The 18,901-nt window shown below is 50.4% G+C and overlaps 6 protein-coding genes across 6 annotated transcripts; 4 read left to right on the top strand and 2 right to left on the bottom strand.

The window, feature by feature from the left end:
- Positions 1-256: 256 nt before the first annotated feature.
- M437DRAFT_73415 (uncharacterized protein) lies at positions 257-2,164 on the bottom strand (the record flags this gene model as incomplete). The annotated part of the gene is made up of 3 exons (XM_041026023.1): positions 257-1,527; positions 1,578-1,690; positions 1,749-2,164. 3 exons carry the CDS (start codon positions 2,162-2,164, stop codon positions 257-259), a joined length of 1,800 nt encoding a protein of 599 aa, XP_040882523.1.
- Positions 2,165-3,409: 1,245 nt separating this feature from the next.
- M437DRAFT_64098 (uncharacterized protein) lies at positions 3,410-4,709 on the top strand (the record flags this gene model as incomplete). The annotated part of the gene is made up of 3 exons (XM_041024356.1): positions 3,410-3,614; positions 3,671-3,991; positions 4,027-4,709. 3 exons carry the CDS (start codon positions 3,410-3,412, stop codon positions 4,707-4,709), a joined length of 1,209 nt encoding a protein of 402 aa, XP_040882522.1.
- Positions 4,710-5,898: 1,189 nt separating this feature from the next.
- On the bottom strand, positions 5,899-7,173 carry M437DRAFT_42804 (Annexin; the record flags this gene model as incomplete). Its single annotated transcript, XM_041020636.1, has 1 exon — positions 5,899-7,173. The coding sequence occupies one exon, from the start codon at positions 7,171-7,173 to the stop codon at positions 5,899-5,901; it is 1,275 nt and encodes a 424-aa protein (XP_040882521.1).
- A 2,361-nt stretch (positions 7,174-9,534) lies between these two features.
- On the top strand, positions 9,535-13,521 carry M437DRAFT_73413 (uncharacterized protein; the record flags this gene model as incomplete). The annotated part of the gene is made up of 2 exons (XM_041026022.1): positions 9,535-12,522; positions 12,577-13,521. The coding sequence occupies 2 exons, from the start codon at positions 9,535-9,537 to the stop codon at positions 13,519-13,521; spliced, it is 3,933 nt and encodes a 1,310-aa protein (XP_040882520.1).
- Positions 13,522-14,537: 1,016 nt separating this feature from the next.
- On the top strand, positions 14,538-15,623 carry M437DRAFT_42892 (uncharacterized protein; the record flags this gene model as incomplete). Its single annotated transcript, XM_041020646.1, has 1 exon — positions 14,538-15,623. One exon carries the CDS (start codon positions 14,538-14,540, stop codon positions 15,621-15,623), a length of 1,086 nt encoding a protein of 361 aa, XP_040882519.1.
- Positions 15,624-16,494: 871 nt separating this feature from the next.
- On the top strand, positions 16,495-18,777 carry M437DRAFT_42938 (acetyl-CoA synthetase-like protein; the record flags this gene model as incomplete). Its single annotated transcript, XM_041020654.1, has 4 exons — positions 16,495-16,659; positions 16,712-16,964; positions 17,026-18,619; positions 18,675-18,777. 4 exons carry the CDS (start codon positions 16,495-16,497, stop codon positions 18,775-18,777), a joined length of 2,115 nt encoding a protein of 704 aa, XP_040882518.1.
- Between the last annotated feature and the right edge of the window lie 124 nt (positions 18,778-18,901).

Here is an 18,901-nt window from a genome sequence, read left to right as displayed (position 1 = left end):
CACCTTTCAATAGCTGCTACCCAAGTTTTCATCCTGTTACAATGACCTGTTGGAGTCGGGACAGAATATCGCCATTTCCATGTTGGGACTCCAAGCTTGAAACATCTGAAGACGTAATGATCTGAGGATTTCATCGCTGTTGACAGGACTGGGAATGTACAATGAGTGGAAAAAAAAAAAAAAAAAAGAGACAAAGGTGTAATATATACAGAGAAAAAACGTTTTTAGATCTCATTCATGCAAAGTCTTACCGCTACTAGATCTCCTGTCCAAAGGCAGGGTAGGCAGGAGCAGTAGTTCCATCACAAGAGTACTGCACAAAGTAAGGCGAAACAGTCGACGACCAATCCACTGCTACTTTGCTGCCTTGCGTAATCTGGAAGTACAGACTACCAGGGCCACCACCAACGTTTCCATATATCAGACGGATGGGATAGTAACTGCCCGCCGTAAGAGTAACGGTGGCATTCTGAGTGCCATCGGCTTGGTTGTCGAGAAGCAGATAGTTAAACTCGTTGAATCCAGAATATGCAACATCGCCCAGCCAGAAGAATGCAGCATCGTCGACAGTAGGGATGCTGAATGTATAGTCGCCAGAGGTGGGTGCGAAGAAATAGCCTCGGTGGTTGAGAACCATCTTTTCGTGGTCGAACGGACGCGAGCTGCCGTAAATGGTAGAGGATTGGTGGTAGGTGTTCCACGCGAAGCCACCAATGGCATTTGTCACACCAGTGTAGTTGGGGGTCACAGTCTTGTAGTTTTCAGCATCGAGACCGTAGTTGGCGGAGTGATAGTCCCATTGTGTGCTGGCGAGGCCAGGGTAATAAGCGAATTGAAGGCCAGCGTTGCTGCAAGATGTATCGGGAAGGGGAGAAGTCGGCGTCGCGGTAGAAGTGGTCATGGTAGTAGAAGAAGCTGGCATAGTAGTGCTTGAGGCGACCAAGGATGAGCTGGAAGAGCCACAAGCAGCATAAGCGGCGCCCTGGCTAGTCGAATTTGAGAATGCGTAGCTGTAGCCGACTGTGTAGTGATCGTTGCCATAATAGTATCCTTTGTTTGTGTTGTATGTTGTATTCCACGCCATGGTGTAGAGCGAGCAAGTTTGTCCAAGAGCGACGCCATTCCTGTAGAGGAGGAAGGTAGTGAAGAATTGGCAAGTTTTGGGTTGGCCATCAGCAGGAGAATGGGCCAGATTGTAAACACTCTGAGCCGAGCAGGCGGAAGCACACAGATTGGCATCAAAGGGGCCAGAGGTAAAGAACTTGGACTGCATGAAAGTGTCGTGTCCAGAGCAGTCCAGAGGAGCATTGATGGTAGCATCGCCAAGATCTACAGGCTCATCATAACCAGCAGCAGGACTGATGGTCTTGTTTACGTAGCCATTGGATCCGGCAATAACGACCTGGAATTTGCTGCGCCATTGTCCAGCGTTGAGGGCATTGGACTTAAGCACAGGGCTTCCCCAGAAAACGCACTTGATCTGAACCACTGAGCTCGGCGATTCACAGGAGGCGTCATTAGGGTCGACTTTAGACGATGTCAGTATGTGTCACGCTTGAAGTAATTCTCATACACACCAGAAGGATCACGTTCGTAGTATATGTTGAACGAAAGGCATCCATTGATTTTGTCACACTTCTGAGAGCACAGCTGAGTATCGTACGTTTTCAGCAGCTGGTAGCCCATATATCTGTTTACCAGTTAGCAAGAAGTACATAGTTGAGATATATAGAGGGGCAACGGCATACCCGTAAGCGTTGTTTGAAGCCTGAAGATTGGTGAAAGTGTTGATGTAACCAGCAGGAGTAGGTGCGGCAGATGCGACACTCGAGTAGTATCCATCGGCCAAGAAGGCAGAAGCAGTGTCCGGACTCGAGTTGTAAGAGATTCCAGTAGGTTGAGGCACGCAGGTAGAAGCGGCACGTTTGTCAAGAGCAGTACTGCTTGCTGCAGCGACAATCTCAGAAGAAACCGACGCTACAGCTTGGTTCTCGAGATATGAAACTGTTGTAGCAGATGCTGTCGTGGTGGGATTGTCACCTGTGACGTAGACGACAGGAATAGCCGGGGTAGGGACAGGCTCTGCAGCCAAAATCATGTCCATATCGAAGGTCTGGGCATTGGCAAAGGCAATGCATGCCGCGAGAGCAATAACGGCACGCATGACGAACCGATGTGAGGAGATGGAAAAGGGTCAGAAAGATGGATGCCCAGTCAAGAGTGTAGATCAAGATGGGAAATGAGTAGATAGAACTTGACTGATGATTCATGTTCGAGCGTAGAGGAGTGAAAAAGGTATATATACCTACGGAAGGCATGTCTTTCGGACGCCTGGACCTACATCTAGACCTGGTGTTGGCCATGGCATCTTGGGAAAGGTGATTCTATACTGGAACTTGTGGCGCCTAGCGGAAGGAAGGGAGAATGTCTTAGATGCGGATGGCGGAGGTGGAGATCTCAGTCTCTGACAATGGCACGATGGACGTTTCGTGGTTCGCCGTTAACATTTGATGAACGGACAAGCGCCACGAGATAGCGATCGTATTAACAACCATACCTGGAAAACGAGGACAAGCATTCTCTCCATGAACAGCTGGTTTGATGTAGGTGAAGCTGGAGAACATCTATGTCAGAGTCGCAGAGACTCATGTTATACAGAAGAAGATTAGCTCTCAACACTATTTCCAAGGCAAAGTTGTTGTAGCAATGTGGTTGAACATCATATCGCAGTGGCTGGTGGTCGAGTGAGGATGTCCAGGCGGACAATGCTTTCATCAGAAAGGAACGCCCGGCACCTTCGGTTCTTTCCTCCTCTTGTCAAACCAGCCCTACATGCTCTCCAAGAACAGATGCGACAGCAAAGCTGCACTTGTCGAATGAGACATCTTCGCTTCTGACCTCATGTAAGCTACGAAAAAGTGTAAGCGTTCGCGATACAGCACGTGGTTTCCATTCGGAAGCCTTGGTCTCGGCAATTTCTCCATTGAAGAAACAAACCTTCTGTTCCACGCAGAGCTCAGTTGCGCATCAGGAGATTTGATCACCTAGGCGTGAGGCCGCAGTAATGCATATAGATGGATTAACTTTCTCATCTTGAGGAGAACTGTGGTGTTCAAAACGTTGGCGAAAGCCGTTGTGGTAGCAACATGAAGCGAAGATGAGGCTTCTCAAATGTCTCAGATGATGTCCACTCAAGCTATACCGGTTATAGCGCTGCTTGTAGGGCAGCACAATTGAAGCACTACCTCTTCCTGATTTCTAAAAATGATGGCTCTTGAAGCAGGCATAGCCGGCGATGGATGGTCTGGACCCGGTATGATTTCGTCTTGCGGTGCTTGACCCTAACCCTTTGACCACTTGGGAGAGTGAGTAGGTCATCGCACAAGACCCGGGCCTAATGTAACCAGACATGGCGTCTGTCAAGCGTTATCACAATGACAAAAAGAGAGAACAAGGAGGCAGTGTTCCCAAAGACTCGGACATAAAAGAATTGATGCTTGATGGGAATGCCGCCTGTGGAAACTTTATCCAAGTTTCTGTACTGTCAAGCGGAAATGCCAGTGGTCGCATCTCTGGAGTCGTGTCTCTCCAGTACTCAGTGCCGCGCTTGCCATGTACGCATCTTAAGCCCATATCATGAGAACGACTCGAGCCTTTCAAAGAGTTGCAGTCGGAGAGATGTGCAAAGATCGACAAAGGTTCGGAGATTTCTTGAGATCCGCAAAGCTTCTCCGTCCCGAAAGCATGCCCGCATCAGCATGGTTGCACAGATGCAAGGATCACCAGATCCTTGAGTTGACTGAGCAGGTATTACTCCTAGACCATGGAAGCAATTTTAGCAAGCTGGACGATACTGGCGTTGAGGACTTGTATATGCTCGACTCAGGTGACATGATGCAGGGTAGACGAGGCATGTTGAAGATCTGTGTTGATGATCGCTCCGCATTCACATGCAACAACAGGGACGTGTTCCTACAGATATCGGCCCCATGTAGAAGTCCGAAATAGATATATACTCTTGCACAGGCAGAGAATTGAGTGAACACCACCTCGCCTTCTCTCAAACAGACCAATCTTGCTCGACTATAGACGATAGATACCACAGAACCAGGAAACACACAGCAGTCATGGCCGCGCTCGCATCGAACATCATCAGCAACCCTTGGTTCTTCGAACCTCTACAGATCTTTGCAACACTAGGCGCCGCCGTCAACTTTGGTGGTTCAGTACTGCAATCGCCTCTGATCATGCCCACTGTGACCGACCACGTCGTTGGAGTGCCAGTCCACTACACAGCCCAACAAACCGCCTACCTTCTCCACAACAGCGAGCACTTCTTCCCTCCACTCAACGCTCTGTGCTCTCTTTCCAACCTCATCCTCACTGGCACTGCATTCCTGCGCGCCCGCGACGGTAACCTTATTGCCGAGGCCAAGTTTCCCAAGCTCGCTGCCGCTTTTGGCTTGAACATTGCAACCACAGCCTGGGCACTGTTAATCCAGGTCCCAATGAACAAGAGAATGACCAAATTGGCAGAGATTCTCAAGGCCGGTGTTGCCAATGGAACCGACAAGGATAGCAGACAGAAGGCTGCTGAGACCGAGTTCAGAGAGCTGCAGCTGAGATGGCGCAAGCTCAACTACGGTCGCGCTGCCATCATGATTGCCAGTGCTGTCGCTGGTGCTCTTGCGCTGGTCGCAAAGCCCTAGGAAGTTGTCGGAGGATGATAATATCGCTGTTTCTTGTTATCGTCGTTTCCTTGTGGGGAGCCGGGAGTTTGAGATGAGGTGAAGCATAAATATTAATGCAAGGAATAATGCATAAGATTCGACCCTCTTCCACGCTCTTTGCGCCGATGTTCTTCTTCCTTCTTCGTTTAGACGTTGCACCTCATGTTGACTGCTGTTTGCTGGTGGTGGCAGTATTCAATGCAGAGCCGCGTTCTGATTTTTGCGTCGTAGCTTCCGCAACACTCTCGAAAACCAACAGACATGGATTTTCCTTCTCTTGTCCCAGGCCGTGGCCCATGCGACATCAGACCCAAAGTCATCTGTTACTTGAGGTCCTAAAGAAGGCCGAGCATAGTTGACATCGTCCCAGTGATCGTTGTTGATTGGCATGGATTTTTCCTTGTCGACTTTCCTGGTCTTTACCAGCTTGCGTGGTGCCGCGTACGAGTACAAAGAATTTTTCCTTGTCTCTATCATATTGGATTGAAGAACGAGATGGATATCAGGATTACTGAAGAGGAACAGAAAGTCCTTTTGGAAAGTGCTATCTAAGAGTCGATCCCAGGCCTTTGCGAGGTCTTTTATAAACTTACAGCTGTGAGTGATCAAGTTTTCGACCATCTAGTGTAGTGCAACTTTCATACAGCCTTTCAGATTCTCAATAACTATCACAATTCAGGTTTTCTGGGCTTTCATGTCAAAGTCGGCCGAGAGTAGCACGTCTTGCCGCGTTCTGTTCGCTTTAGGACCAATCATCGACCCGAGGTGTGACAATCGCCTGGTTGTTGAATCGATCACTTGTTTTGTTGCAGAGAGCACTGGTCTATACATGTCGGTGTTCTTGAAGAGGACCTCGGTCTCGGCTGCGAGGGTGGATTGCCGAAGCGAGTACTACAATACGCATAAATCCCGATCCGTCTCGATGCTTTGACCTTGAAAAACATGTGTGGGCCATAGTCACGATGCTAATTAGATAAGGAAAGGAGTCTCTGATAGACGATTCATCGAATTAAAGAATACTACTAAGTTCCCAGGAGGTATAATTGCAGGTCTACATCGCCATTTCGTAACTCGTGACCACCCGACTCTTCGTGGTAGACGATAGCCGCCATAAAACCAATCATCAAGAATCAATCAGCAACTGTAAGAATTAGCTTGGTAGAGATAACTAGGCGCTTTGCACAATCGCTACCATTAACCTCTCGTAGTCACCTCTTGTTTCTCCGCGAATGCGGTCAGCCAAGTCGCGCTGGTAGAAGTGTCTGTAGGCGCCTCGAGCTTGTGACATGCGATGCTTGTCCCAGTGAATTCTGACAATTCTGTTCACAAGTAGATCGTCTTTGGTACCCAAGCCCGCCATAGCCGCCTCGAGGAGTTGAGCATCGTGCTTAGCGCGATCTTCGGCATTGAGTAGGATGTACAAGAGAGCGTCTTCCATGTGACCGCTGAAGTTCTTTTTCAAGACCTCTGCGAGTTCGCGGTGGTACTTCTGACGGTATGCTTGGGAAATGGCACGAAGCTGACCATCGCTACGCTGGGTGATGATAGCGCAGACAGCCACTTGGTCGGCCCCAATCTTGCTACCCTCCGTAGCACGATAGAGTTCAGTGGTATCGGCCTCGATTTGCTGAGGTATTACAGGAGATGACTCTTCGTTGCGACGTGCCGCCAAGACCATGTCGAAGAGACGCTCGGTCTTGAGAGATAGGTCACCCTTGACGTCAGACTCGAGAGACTTTTTGTACACATGATGGTAATGTGCTTTGATGGCATTCATGTCGGCGTTGCTGCGACCTAGAAGTACATCATTGAGGACAGACTCTTTGGTGCCGATTCCCTTGATTGCCTTGTTTGCGTTTAGAACGTCTTGCTCAAGAGGACCACGAACTATGGCCATGAGACCTTCGCGGAAGTAGCCTGATGTCTCGGACTCAATGTCCTTGAGAAGATCGCGACGATGACGCTGGTTGAATGCTTGGCGGACGCCGGCAGCCTGGAGAGGATCCATTGGTGCGAGTATTGCGATAAGAGCTTTCTCGTCGGTTCCGAATCCCTTCATGGCTTTCCTCAAATCATCGGCTTGTCTAGACATGTCCATCGGTGCAACTTGACCAGGAACGTATCCCATGGAGGGGGGAGCTGGAGGGCCACTTCCGTACTGTGCGGGAGCACCATATTGAGGTTGGCCGTACTGATCAGGAGGAGGGCCTGGAGGGGCTCCATAGTGTCCTGGCGGGGGACCAGGAGGGGCTCCAAAGGATTGCGATGGGTGGTGACCCATAGGAGGACCTGGGGGAGCGCCATAGCCACCGTGCTGCGGGGGGTACGGTGAATGGCCTGGAGGTGGACCAGGAGGTGCACCGTAGGGTTGTTGTTGGTATGGAGGTTGTCCCTGGGGAGGGTACTGTTGGCCGTAGCCTTGTTGAGGATATCCGTAACTCATGTTGGGTGCTTCCAGAACCTCAAAAATACCTTAGGTGGAAAGATTGGTGGAGCTGTCTTCTGACAGCGGGCTGCAGCTTCCTTTATGTCATTTGCGCCAATTGCCAAGGCGACTTTCTTCCGGAAGGATCGGGGCGAACCAAGAACTAGAAGTGTTCAATGAAATGACTGCGCCGCTGCACCGCCGACTGTTGTATCGCGAGCCATTGAAGAAGGGATTCCACAAGATAAAATCATGATTCACCTGAGTTGCCTCTGAGAGAGCTAAGGCCAGCTGATTGGAGCGCGTCACTACCGCGCATCTGGTTCTCAGCCACAGCACAGCCGACCGAGCTAACCTCATCAGTCATGCATGGAGTTGAACATTGACTCCATCTGGCACTACAGCAAGCACAACTTATCGATGTAACAAATGTAGATCAGCTTTGAGGCCATATGCCATCTTAGATGAGCAGAGACTGGCATCTAGTTGAGGATAATCGTCTGCATCTGGTACTCGAACACACGGTAAAGCTCACAAGCCACTACGGTACAGTGGCGGGGTTAGACTTTATGCTGTTGCAGCCAAAACTATAACAAATCTGAGATGTTGTTGCCGCACTCTACTCTTGCAAGGAGGCCTTAACAAAGTCAGCGTACGGGATAGCCAGATGTGTAGCTGAGAGATGCTATGGCATGACAAGAAGATCGACAACAGCGGACCATGCGGGCTCGGCATGGGATTTCAGGCGTGACAAGTCGGGATCTGAGGTGGTCAATGATGGTGTGGGGTACTGCCGCCGAGACCATCTATCTAACGGTTGCGCGATGAGCTGAGATTGACTGCTCAAGCTGCGGATACGCGAAAGACGGGCTTACATGATACGGGAAACAAGCGACGAACAACGAGTGAGGCCTCAAGTCGGAGACAACCAACATTAGGCAAATAGTGACATCTGAGGCAGGAGCGGACGGGGTTTATTTCAAAGCGTGAGATGATGACTTGGCAAGCACAGGCCTCCCGTCTGCACCGGGCATGTGGCAGCGCGGGCATTTGATTAACTGAACCCAGTGCTCGTTTCGTCTTTTGTCTCGTCTCGTGCTCGCCGTCTTATCCTAGAAACGACCTCGCCATTCTTGTTCCCAGGCACTTCAAGCCTGTGCCAATCTCGGACCCAGCACGCTGGCAACCGATTCGTCTGCAGATTGCGATCACAGCCGTGCTATAGAGCGAGCCAGAGCCAGTGCGGGAAAGCTCGCTGCTGATCGCAAACAATAGCTCGTGCTTCGACTCGATCTTGCTATCGCATACCCGATGGACTGAAGACGCATACCGAAGCTGTTCAAATGAGGCACCATGTCGTATAACCGTCCAAATCGACGTCAGTCGCATAGTCAGCAACCCCAGCGCTATGCCCCGACCAACGGCACACCCGACGCCCACCAACAAGCTCTCCAGTCTTCGTGGTCCACGCCCGAATTGACCGGCTACGGCTCCTATCCAGCTCCTGGCGGTCCTGTTCAACAGCCCAATTACACCGACTATGTCCATCCGTCCCAGTCTTACTACGCCCAGGGCGACCAACCTCAGCCACAATCCACCCATGCCGAATACAACCCTCAGGCCTACGCGAATGTTGGCTACAACCCTGCAGCTTATCCGTCTCAACCTCCACCGCAATCGCCGCGCGCTCCGTATTCATATGCTCCATCTGCCGTATCCCCACCGCACTCAGCTGGTTACCATCAAACTCAGCATCGCTTCTCCCAACCTATTCCTATGCCCGAGCCCGGCCAGCCTTATACATATCCCGATCCTTTCCAAGACAATACCACATACTACCCCCCTCCGCCACCGCCGCCGTCTCATGTCTGGTCGCCGTCAAACGGTGCACAACCTGCGCCATATGGAAACATACCTTATGCCCCAACAACCCTGACGCCTGACGAGCTGAACCTCCCTACTCCACCCGTCCATTCTGGCTATGGCTCATATACTTCTGCTGTCTCTCCTCAGTTCTCTCCAAGCAATCTAGCTTCTCCTAATGGTCCACCACCTCCGCCGCCAGCTCATGCTCATATTAATGCTCCACAGAGAAACAATACATTACGCCATCCACAAAACCGCCCTCTTCCAGGCCCACCCGAACCAGACGTTGAACGTGATTATTTCCACCAACCCGGATTTCGTGACTCTTATGCGACTGAGCAAGAAGCCCAGGAGGATCTGTTCAGCCAGGTCGAAAGTGCTGTGCTCAATGCTGGTGCCGCTTCAAGTGCAAGGCGTCAAAGTCCACAAATGCAGTCCGCGACCGACGTTCCACAACCTCTTTTCTCACCAAGAAGCAGTGCAATATCTACCGCTCAGCCTTCTCGAGATAGCATGGCAATTGCAAGCATCATCAACGAGTACAGCGATGAAAGCGATGCCGAAGCATTGGCTGGGCTAGAGGCAATGCGTATGGCAGAGGCTCAAGAAGCAGATGCGAATCGAGGCAGTGCTCTTTTCGGCTATTATGGCTCTTCTTTGGCAAATCTTTCCAACGAAGCTGATGATGTTGAGATGCCTATGGATATGAGTACGCTCAGCGGAGGTTATGATGCCCACATGTCCTACGGAGGCGATCCCAGTATTCTGGCTGCAGGCCCAGACACCAATGGAATCAATTCTTTATCGGCTTCGAACTCTTTACGACGATCTATCGGCTCAAGCAATCCGGATAGCATATACGATCATGCTATGAGCCTTGGCTTCCACGGACCGCCAGTCGCTCGGGTTGATGCCGGTGACACGGGAGGATTCACGGATCCTGATGCACTCAATCGTAGACAGAGCTTTGATGAGGGCGACGAGTACAGCCTCACAGACAACCTCCTTCAACCTGGCGAGCCTCCAGACATGTTCTTCCATCCCGGTCATTCGATTCATAACCACGATAGGCCCTTGCCTCCTCCACCAATTGTTTCAGAGAACGCTGTTCCTCGTCTTAACACAAGTTTGCTGCACCAGCGCTCAAACTCTCTATCTCAGGCCCCGTATCGTATGACTCCCGATGGCTATACACCCTCCACGATGGACAGCGGCGCTGGCACTTTCCCACGATCTGCATCTCTGCTGAATCACAGTCAGACACCGCAGGTGCTCCAGCCTGCAAGGTCGAAGACAGATGCAGAGGAGCGCAGACTCAGACAGGGTTACCGAGCTTCCATCTATAACACATTTGACAACACGCCTGCCGCAAGCACTGTTGCTCTTGATTTGCCTAGCCTTCCTACAAAGCGTTTCAATCCTGCGAAACTTGGCGGGTCCGACTTCAAGAAGTGTGAAGAGCCTTGGGCGTTGAGCTCGATTCTCCAGTGGTTGTTCATTGTGGCGGATCCTGAGAAGATGACCGAGTTGAAGGAATCTATGGTCAAGGAAGCTCTTGTTGCGCTCTTTACTAACAAAGTTCCTACTATGAACATTGCTGACGCTGAAGTCTTGAGCAATCGTGTTGTCGAAAACATGTATGCCTCTAAAACACTTGTTCCAGTCGAAGAATGGGTCAAGCTCAGCCCAGGACATATGAGTGGCGTCATCTTCCAATTGACTCTAAATGGATGTTACTCGCATACTGTTCATAACCACATACTCCCAGGCCGCTGCTACTCTCACCACTGCCAGCGTACTCTGAAGAAGGTCAACCTCCAAACCATTTCGACTCGAGCCTCTGAAGATTGGGCGACCTTTTATAAGCTCAAAAAAGAGGATGTGGATGGTCATGATAAGAAAGAGATTGAGTTGCAGAATAATCTTCACGAGATTGTGCAGACTGAAGAGGGTTTTATGGAAAGCCTCGATGTGATGATTCGGTTGTACCGCGATCCACTTGCCACTGCCAATCCGTCTATCATCAGCCCTAATCGTCAGGAAAGATTCTTGCGAGATGTGTTCAGTAAGCTGGACTTGGTCAAGAAAGCTAACGTTGAGCATCTGCTACCGCAACTCAAATATCGACAACAAGAACAAGGGCCTTGGGTTCAAGGATTTAGCGATATTTTCAGGCAATGGATTCGCAAGGCTAGGACTGCTTATATTGAATATGCCACAGGCTTTCCTAGTGCCAATTCTTTGATGCGACAAGAGCTCGAGAGGAACATTAGTTTCCGCAACTTTGTCGAAGCGGCGAGAATGAACAAACTCTCGAACAAGCTTGGCTGGGACAACTACCTCAAGGCGCCTATTACAAGGTTACAGCGTTACAGTCTACTCTTGTCGACTGTTCATAAAAACATGCAGCACGATTGTGAGGAGAGGACAAACCTGGCGACTGCGATCGAAGAAATTCGAGCTGTCACTCTAGAGTGTGATTCACGTGTCGCTGATCAGCAAAGAAAGGTCGATCTGTCTGACCTCAGTCAAAAGCTGGTGCTGAGACCTGGAATGGCTTCCGAAGTTGAGCTCAACCTGACATCGATCGGACGAGAGCTAATCCACCAAGGAGACTTGCAGAGAATGGGCACCAATCGATTCACGTGGCTCGAATGCCACGCCCTACTGTTTGATCATTACCTCGTTCTTGCCAAGGCAGTTTCAGTACTGCAAAAAGGTGCTCCTAACAAGATAGAGAAGTACGACGTTTCGAGGCTGCCTATTCCAATGGATCTACTCGTTCTGGAGAATATTAACGAAGATGCAGTCGTACGGTCTTCGTACGTCAAAGGCATCACATCCGTTACTCCCTTGCCATCGAAACCAGCGCCATCCAGTCCAGACCTGAGTAAGATGACTCGAATGACAACAGCCCAATCAGCTCACCCCACTCTGGCTTCAGTCAACACGGGCTCGTCGATGACAAGTTTGAACAGCGTCGCCTCCGCGCCGTCGAAGCTTTCCAGCACTACCGTACTTGACAACAAAGATTCGGAAAAGATTTTGTATCCATTCCGAATTAAGCACTTGGGCAACAAAGAGCCATATACGCTTTTCGCCAATAACGCTGGCAATAGAACGGAATGGTACAACAAGATCATTGAGGCCAAAACCAAACATGCTGCTGCTCTCTTCGCTCAAAACGCCGAACCTTTCCGTCTTAGAGTGATTGCTGATTCTGCATTCTACTACGACTCGAATGCGAACACGAAAGACCAGTATGGCGTCAGTATGGTTGGCAAGCCAGTCATAATCAAAGGCACGCCTTTGGATCGTGCTGTCAAAGAAGTCGAGAACAGATTCAAGGCTAGCGGTCGCCCAGCGCCAATCTGCAGGGCAAGAGTCAATTGCGCCACCAGCTTCACAACGTCCTACCCTGACACAAAACACATGGTTGCGGTCGGTACAGACTTCGGCGTCTACTGCTGTGAAATGGATAATCCTAGAGGCTGGTTTCGTGTAAGTGTTATGGAAGCTCATGACCTCTGATATGCATACTGACCTGTGCTACAGTCAATTGCAGGCACCAAAGTCACTCAGGTTGCGGTGCTTGAAGAATTCAACTTGTTCTTGGTTCTTGCTGACAAAGTCCTTTATGCATACCATCTCGATGCAGTTTGCCAGCCTCTCTCTTCCAGCACGGCCGAAACTCCATCTTCGCGCAAGGCCCCACAAAAACTTTCTGGCAGTAGAGACGTGGGCTTCTTCGCCGTTGGACGCATGAAAGATCGAACTTTGGTCTTTTACAAGAAGAGAGATGGTATCTCATCAACTTTCAAGGTCTTGGAACCCATTTATCAGAAATCAACCGAGAAAAAACACGGCATCTTCAAACGGGGAAACACTGAATTCTTCCGCGATTATGACGATTTCTATATTGGTACCGAATGCCACGGCATGAATTTATTCCACAGCAGTCTCGCCATCAGTTCGGACAAGGGCTTCGAGGTACTCACCCTAGACAAGAAGCAGCCATGGAGCGTGCCAGACTGGAAGGCTCCAGAGGTTGGTAACATCCTACGCCACGTCGAGAAGCAAGAGACTCTGGGCATGCTTAGACTTACCGACCAAGAGTTCTTACTCTGCTACAACCTCTGTGCCGTCTACGTTAACAAACATGGCGAGATCAGTCGCTCGGTCGTCATGAATTTCGTCGCTAACGCAAAGAGCGCTGCCTTGTACGGCCCTTATCTCGTGCTCTTTGACAATGAGTTTGTCGAAGTGCGGAACGCACAGAATGGCCGCCTAAAGCAAATTATCGCGGGAAAGGACATCAAATGCCTTGACGACGGCGGTGGCGGCACCTTGAGTGGTGGCAGTACCAATACCGGCATCGTCAATGGCGTTGTTGGTTACGGTGCTGCTAGCCGCACTATCAAGATTGTCATGCAACATCCTGCGCTCGAGAAGACGCAGATTGTTGTAGAGATGGTATTGAATAATGAGCAAAAGGAGTAGTGGCACATTCATTTTCGTTGCCTCCACGAGGATTTCAAGTTTCCCGTTCCTGTTTCAGGATGGTGAATGGAGGGATATTGACGGTGGCTTTTCTCGCCCTTTTTGTATTTGGTTGGATGCTTTTTTCTCCTGGCCATCTGAATGATTTTACTCAAAAGATACCTCCATTCATGTACTGTGTGCTGCATATAGATCAGAGCGAGGCGCTGCTTGTTAACTTGGTTACCCGGGTGTACTCACCTTGAGATACAATCTACCGTCTGCCAGATGCCAACCCTTGTGAGTATGTATATGATGGATTTTCTTGGTTTGAAGTTGAAACAGTCCGAAGCAAAAAGGCACAAGGGTGTGCCCCACAAGTTTGGATTGCTGCATGAACGTCAACGGTTGTCCAGGGTCCAACGCGTGAAAAAATCGTGGACGAAACGCAGGAGGTCAGTCAAAACTGGTCGTGGTTGCTGAACACGCGGCCAGGAAGAATCTTTATGTGGATACTGGATGCGGTTTGACGATGTCGGCTTAGTCGATTCGAAACAAGGAGGATCGTCGACAAGTCGCGCACATCATGATACCTCAGGGCTCAGCGGGCGCAGGCTTCGTCAGAGGATCGATTGTCGTAAACCCGCCTCGTAACTTGTTACTGCTGTCGCTCCTGTCCATCCTTTTTGCACATACTGTACATATTCCTTCCTTTCTTGTCACTCTTTGAATTGCGATCTCACTAGCCATGATCTAAACATACCGACTCTCCGGTCTACTACGCAATCCCTATCGCCCACCCACGATTGTCGCATACCCGAACCATTGACCCTCACCCTTACGCCTGTACCATGACAACCCAGCGGCGTCTGTCGCCCCTTCTCTTCGCTGTCGCCTTAGTGTTCTTCTTCTTCATAGTCTTTCACACAACAAACCTTACTACATCTTTGCGACATGTACCGAAGGTGATGGGACTGAGCGAGGATGAAGAAATAGAACCTGAGGCTCCCCTGCCGGATCAACAGGAGTCCAAGAACATGCACACATTCGCAAATCCAAATCCTGCTTTCATTCCAGGCGTTCCGAAAGACCCAAATGCCGAGTACACAAAGACCTTGGTGATCGGGCGCAAGAAAGAGGAGAACACACTTTGGGTGGATACCGAATTGGAGGATATGCTAACCCCTAAGGGACCCCTGCGAACCGCCATCTATGTCGTAGACGACAAGACTGCAGAACTACATACTCCAAAGAACAAGGGACACGAGGCTATGGTATACTTGTCGTACATCATTGACAATTACAACAACCTCTCCGATGTCAGCATCTTCATGCACGCACATCGCTATGCCTGGCACAACAACGATATCATGGATCTTGACTCTGCGCAGATGATCAGGAACCTCAATCCCAATCATGTCATCCGACACGGCTATGTCAACCTTCGCTGTCATTGGTCTCCTGGCTGTCCTGCAGAAATCAGTGGTATTCATCCTGGAGCGCTGGTCGCTAATGCCCAAAGGCAGGAAGAAATGGTCATTGCTGAAGCCTGGAGCGAGATCTTTCCTTTGGAGCCGATTCCACCCACATTATCGCAGCCCTGCTGTGCACAGTTTGCCATTAGTAGGGAACGTATCCAGGCTGTCCCTCTGTCCAAATACATCTACTACCGAGACTGGCTTTTGAAGACACCACTCTCTGATAGTTTGTCGGGTAGAGTATTTGAGCAGATTTGGATCTTCATTTTCGGTGGTGTTGCAATAGACTGCCCAGCCATGAACATCTGTTACTGCGATGGTTATGGCTACTGTTTTGGAGGTGCAGACAAGTTTGACGAATTCTTTGATCTACGCTATATCCTCAGAGATCACGAAAACGAGGCGCACGAAATCCGCAAGAACGAGGCTTTGATCATGGAAGCCAAAAATGAAGGCCGGATACCAGAAGAGACGGACAATCTGGTCATTCCGGAGCCTGGACGCAAAGAATGGATTCATGACGAGATTGAGAAGCTGCGTTGGCAGCTTGGAGGACTGAGAGCTGAGGCGTGGAACAGAGGACGAGATCCTCGAAATCGGGCTGCAGAAGCAGGTCGAGAATGGAAAGAAGGAGATGGTTTCTAGACATTTATGACAGGGTTTAGAGGTTTCTGAAACTGTTTTTTATAGGGGTATAGCATGGCGAGGATATTCTTTTGACATTTCTGGCCACTTTACAGAGCGATGGATATTTTGAAAAACTTCATATCCGAGCCATAGTGGTACCCACCTCTGCCCGACATGTTCTATGCTTGAAGACGGAGCATGATTATGCCGCCAGGCAGAGGCTGCACGTGCTGCTTTTCCGAGAGTACGAAAGGGGAAAATCGGAGGATCCATCCCCGCCTCGGCTGCGGTGTGTGGAGAAAGCTAAAACTGGCAGACAAGGTTTGCCGACCATCTGGTCTCGTGCAATGCAACATGTACAACATCTACAAGATAAGATTTTCGGACGTCATCTCTTTCAAGTCGGCCATGAGTCGAAGCAACGCCCAAGATTGGACGTGGCAGAGGTAAGATAGCCAGAGAATTGGAATGCATTCATCTCATGTGTCAATGTTGTGGAGGCCGACGCGCATGACGCAGCCAAGAGGCGGGATGCCTCGGTTGCTTGTGACTGAGAAAGAAGCAGCGACGACATTGGATGCCTCGGGAGTTTGATGTTCCAGAAGCCAGATCGATCGTACTCGTACTGCTTGCTCTAAGTAAGCAACAGATAATCCGGCCTGTCTCCCTTTTTCGAACATTGCTGTCTTCACTTTGCGCCTGTCAATTATTTTGACATTTGGGTGGTTCCTGTCTTGTATGTGCTTAGTGACTCGTTCTCGGAGTCGCCGAAGGGCCTTGCGCCGCCCTTCTGGGCTAGTTGATCAACAGCTGACTTGATCTTGTAGACACCTTTTCCCCTAGTATCCTCTGAAGCCTCCCTCTGCCACCGAAGGCTTCCCAAAGCAACATGGCATTGACTGCAGCTGTTGCACGGGCGAACGAGATCGCGGCGCCTCCACCACCCGGAGCACCCTACAGTGTTGCTGTCGAAGGTAGCGAAGTGTCGGGACGAAGCAAGGTCTACAGGCATTGGAGATTCAAGGACGGTTGTCTTCGCTCCCTGGACCCTCAAGTATGCATGGCGTCAGGCTTGTCATGGAATACCTGCTTACAAAAGCGACTAGATCACGTCTGCCCATGGCTATTTCGAGGAGACGGCCAACCGCATACCCAATGCCAAATGTCTCGGACACCGTCCTTACGACGCCATGACAAAGACTTACGGTCCTTATGTCTGGGAAACGTATGCTCAGGTTCAAGAGAGAAGGAAGAACTTTGGTATCGGTATGGTGCACCTCCACAGCAAACATGGAATCACTGGTAGACAGCACGGTGTCGGTCTCTGGTGTCAAAACCGCCCCGAGTGGCAGATTGTTGGTAAGTGCATCCCATCTGCACCTCTTGCTTGTCCAAAACATGCTGATGCTGATGCCACCAGATCTGGGTTGCATGTCTCAAGCCTTGTACACTGTCTCCCTTTACGACACTCTGGGCCCCGACACAACCGAGTACATCATCAACCACTCACAGCTGGCTGCTGTTGCCTCCTCTTTGAACCATGTCCCGACCCTGCTCAAGCTTGCCTCTCGCTGCCCCACGCTCAAGATCATCGTCTCGCTCGACCCTCTGACTTCGGGCTCCGAACTACCTGGAACTTCCAAAGCCGACATTCTTAACGCTCTGGCTTCTGAAGCTGGTATCCAGGTCATCTACATCCGCGATGTCGAGGCTATGGGTGCGGCCAACCCCCGCCCCTACAACGTTCCCCAGCCCGAAGACATCGTCACCATCAACTACACTTCCGGTACAACTGGTCCACCCAAGGGTGTTGTTCTGACACACGGAAACGCAGTTGCTGCCGCCTCGTCTTCCATGACTCTGGTCGACATGAAAACCAACGATGTCATGTGCTCTTATCTACCTCTGGCTCATATTTACGAGCGCGTCACCGAGGGCTGTGCTCTCTGGGCTGGCAGTGCTATTGGTTACTTCCACGGCAACATCGTGGAACTCGTTGACGACTTCAAGCTACTCCGACCCACCAGCTTGATCAGTGTACCTCGCCTATTCAATCGTTTCGGTGGTGCCATCAAGACGGCCACCGTCGAATCATCTGGCGTCAAAGGAGCCCTTTCGAGACACGTCGTCTCGACCAAGTTAGCAACCCTGAACAATCCTGATCCTAAGCAGGCTACAAACAAGCATGCTTTCTACGACCGTATTTGGGGCAAGAAGGTCACTTCTCAACTCGGCTTGGATCGTGTCAGAGCCATGGTGTCTGGTTCCGCTCCTATTGACCCGTCCCTGCAGCAGTTTTTGCGAGTGGTTTTCGGAAACAACTTCATGCAAGGTTATGGTCTCACCGAGACATACGCTATTGCCTGTTCTCAGATTGATGGCGACATGACAGCCGGCAATTGCGGTGCAGTCATGCCTACCTCAGAACTGTGTCTTATGGATGTGCCAGACATGGAGTATTTCGCTTCCGACAAACCATACCCTCGTGGTGAGCTCCTGGTTCGCGGACCGACCGTGTTCAGAGAGTACCTCAAGAACCCAGAGGAGACGGAAAAAGCACTTCTCCCAGACGGCTGGTTCCGCACCGGCGACATCTGTTCAGTGGACGAGCTCGGTCGTTTCAAGATCATCGATCGCAGAAAGAACGTTCTCAAGCTGGCCCAGGGTGAGTACATCTCACCGGAGCGCATCGAGAATGTCTACCTTGGCAACACAACCTGGTTCGCGCAAGCATACGTACATGGAGACAGTGATAGAGCTTTCCTGGTTGCCATTTTCGGTATCCAGCCCGACACATTTGCACCTTTTGCAAGCAAGGTGCTCGGTAAGCAACTAGGCGCAACAGATCTCAAGGCCTTGGAGGCTGCAGCTCAGGACGTCAAGATCCGTCATGCCGTCCTCAAGGAGCTTGACAAGATTGGCAAGAAGAACAAATTCAACAGTTACGAGAGAGTGCGTAACGTAAGACTGATGGTCGAGCCTTTCACTGTCGACAATGAACTTCTCACACCTACGTAAGTTGTGCTCCTGGTATAACACGATGCAAGAAGCTAACAGAAACGCCAACAGACTCAAGCTCAAGAGACCTCAGACCGCGAAGAAGTACCGCGCTGCCATCGATGAGATGTATACTGAGGCTGAGGCACAGAGCAGTGCCAGAGCCAAGCTGTAGACGCATCAAAGCAATGCATTCCAAGATAAAGATGATCCTCATCCGATGTTCAACTCCGAGAGTGCGAGAGGGACTTGTCCCCGCACACCATGTTGACATCTTCCATATTATAACACCAGATCTC

The sequence above is a fragment of the Aureobasidium melanogenum genome, assembly GCF_000721775.1.
Source record: "Aureobasidium melanogenum CBS 110374 unplaced genomic scaffold scaffold_4, whole genome shotgun sequence".
Lineage (NCBI taxonomy): Eukaryota > Fungi > Ascomycota > Dothideomycetes > Dothideales > Saccotheciaceae > Aureobasidium > Aureobasidium melanogenum.
The sequence above is the reverse complement of the archived record's forward strand: the minus strand, read 5'-3'. Positions and strand labels throughout refer to the sequence as shown.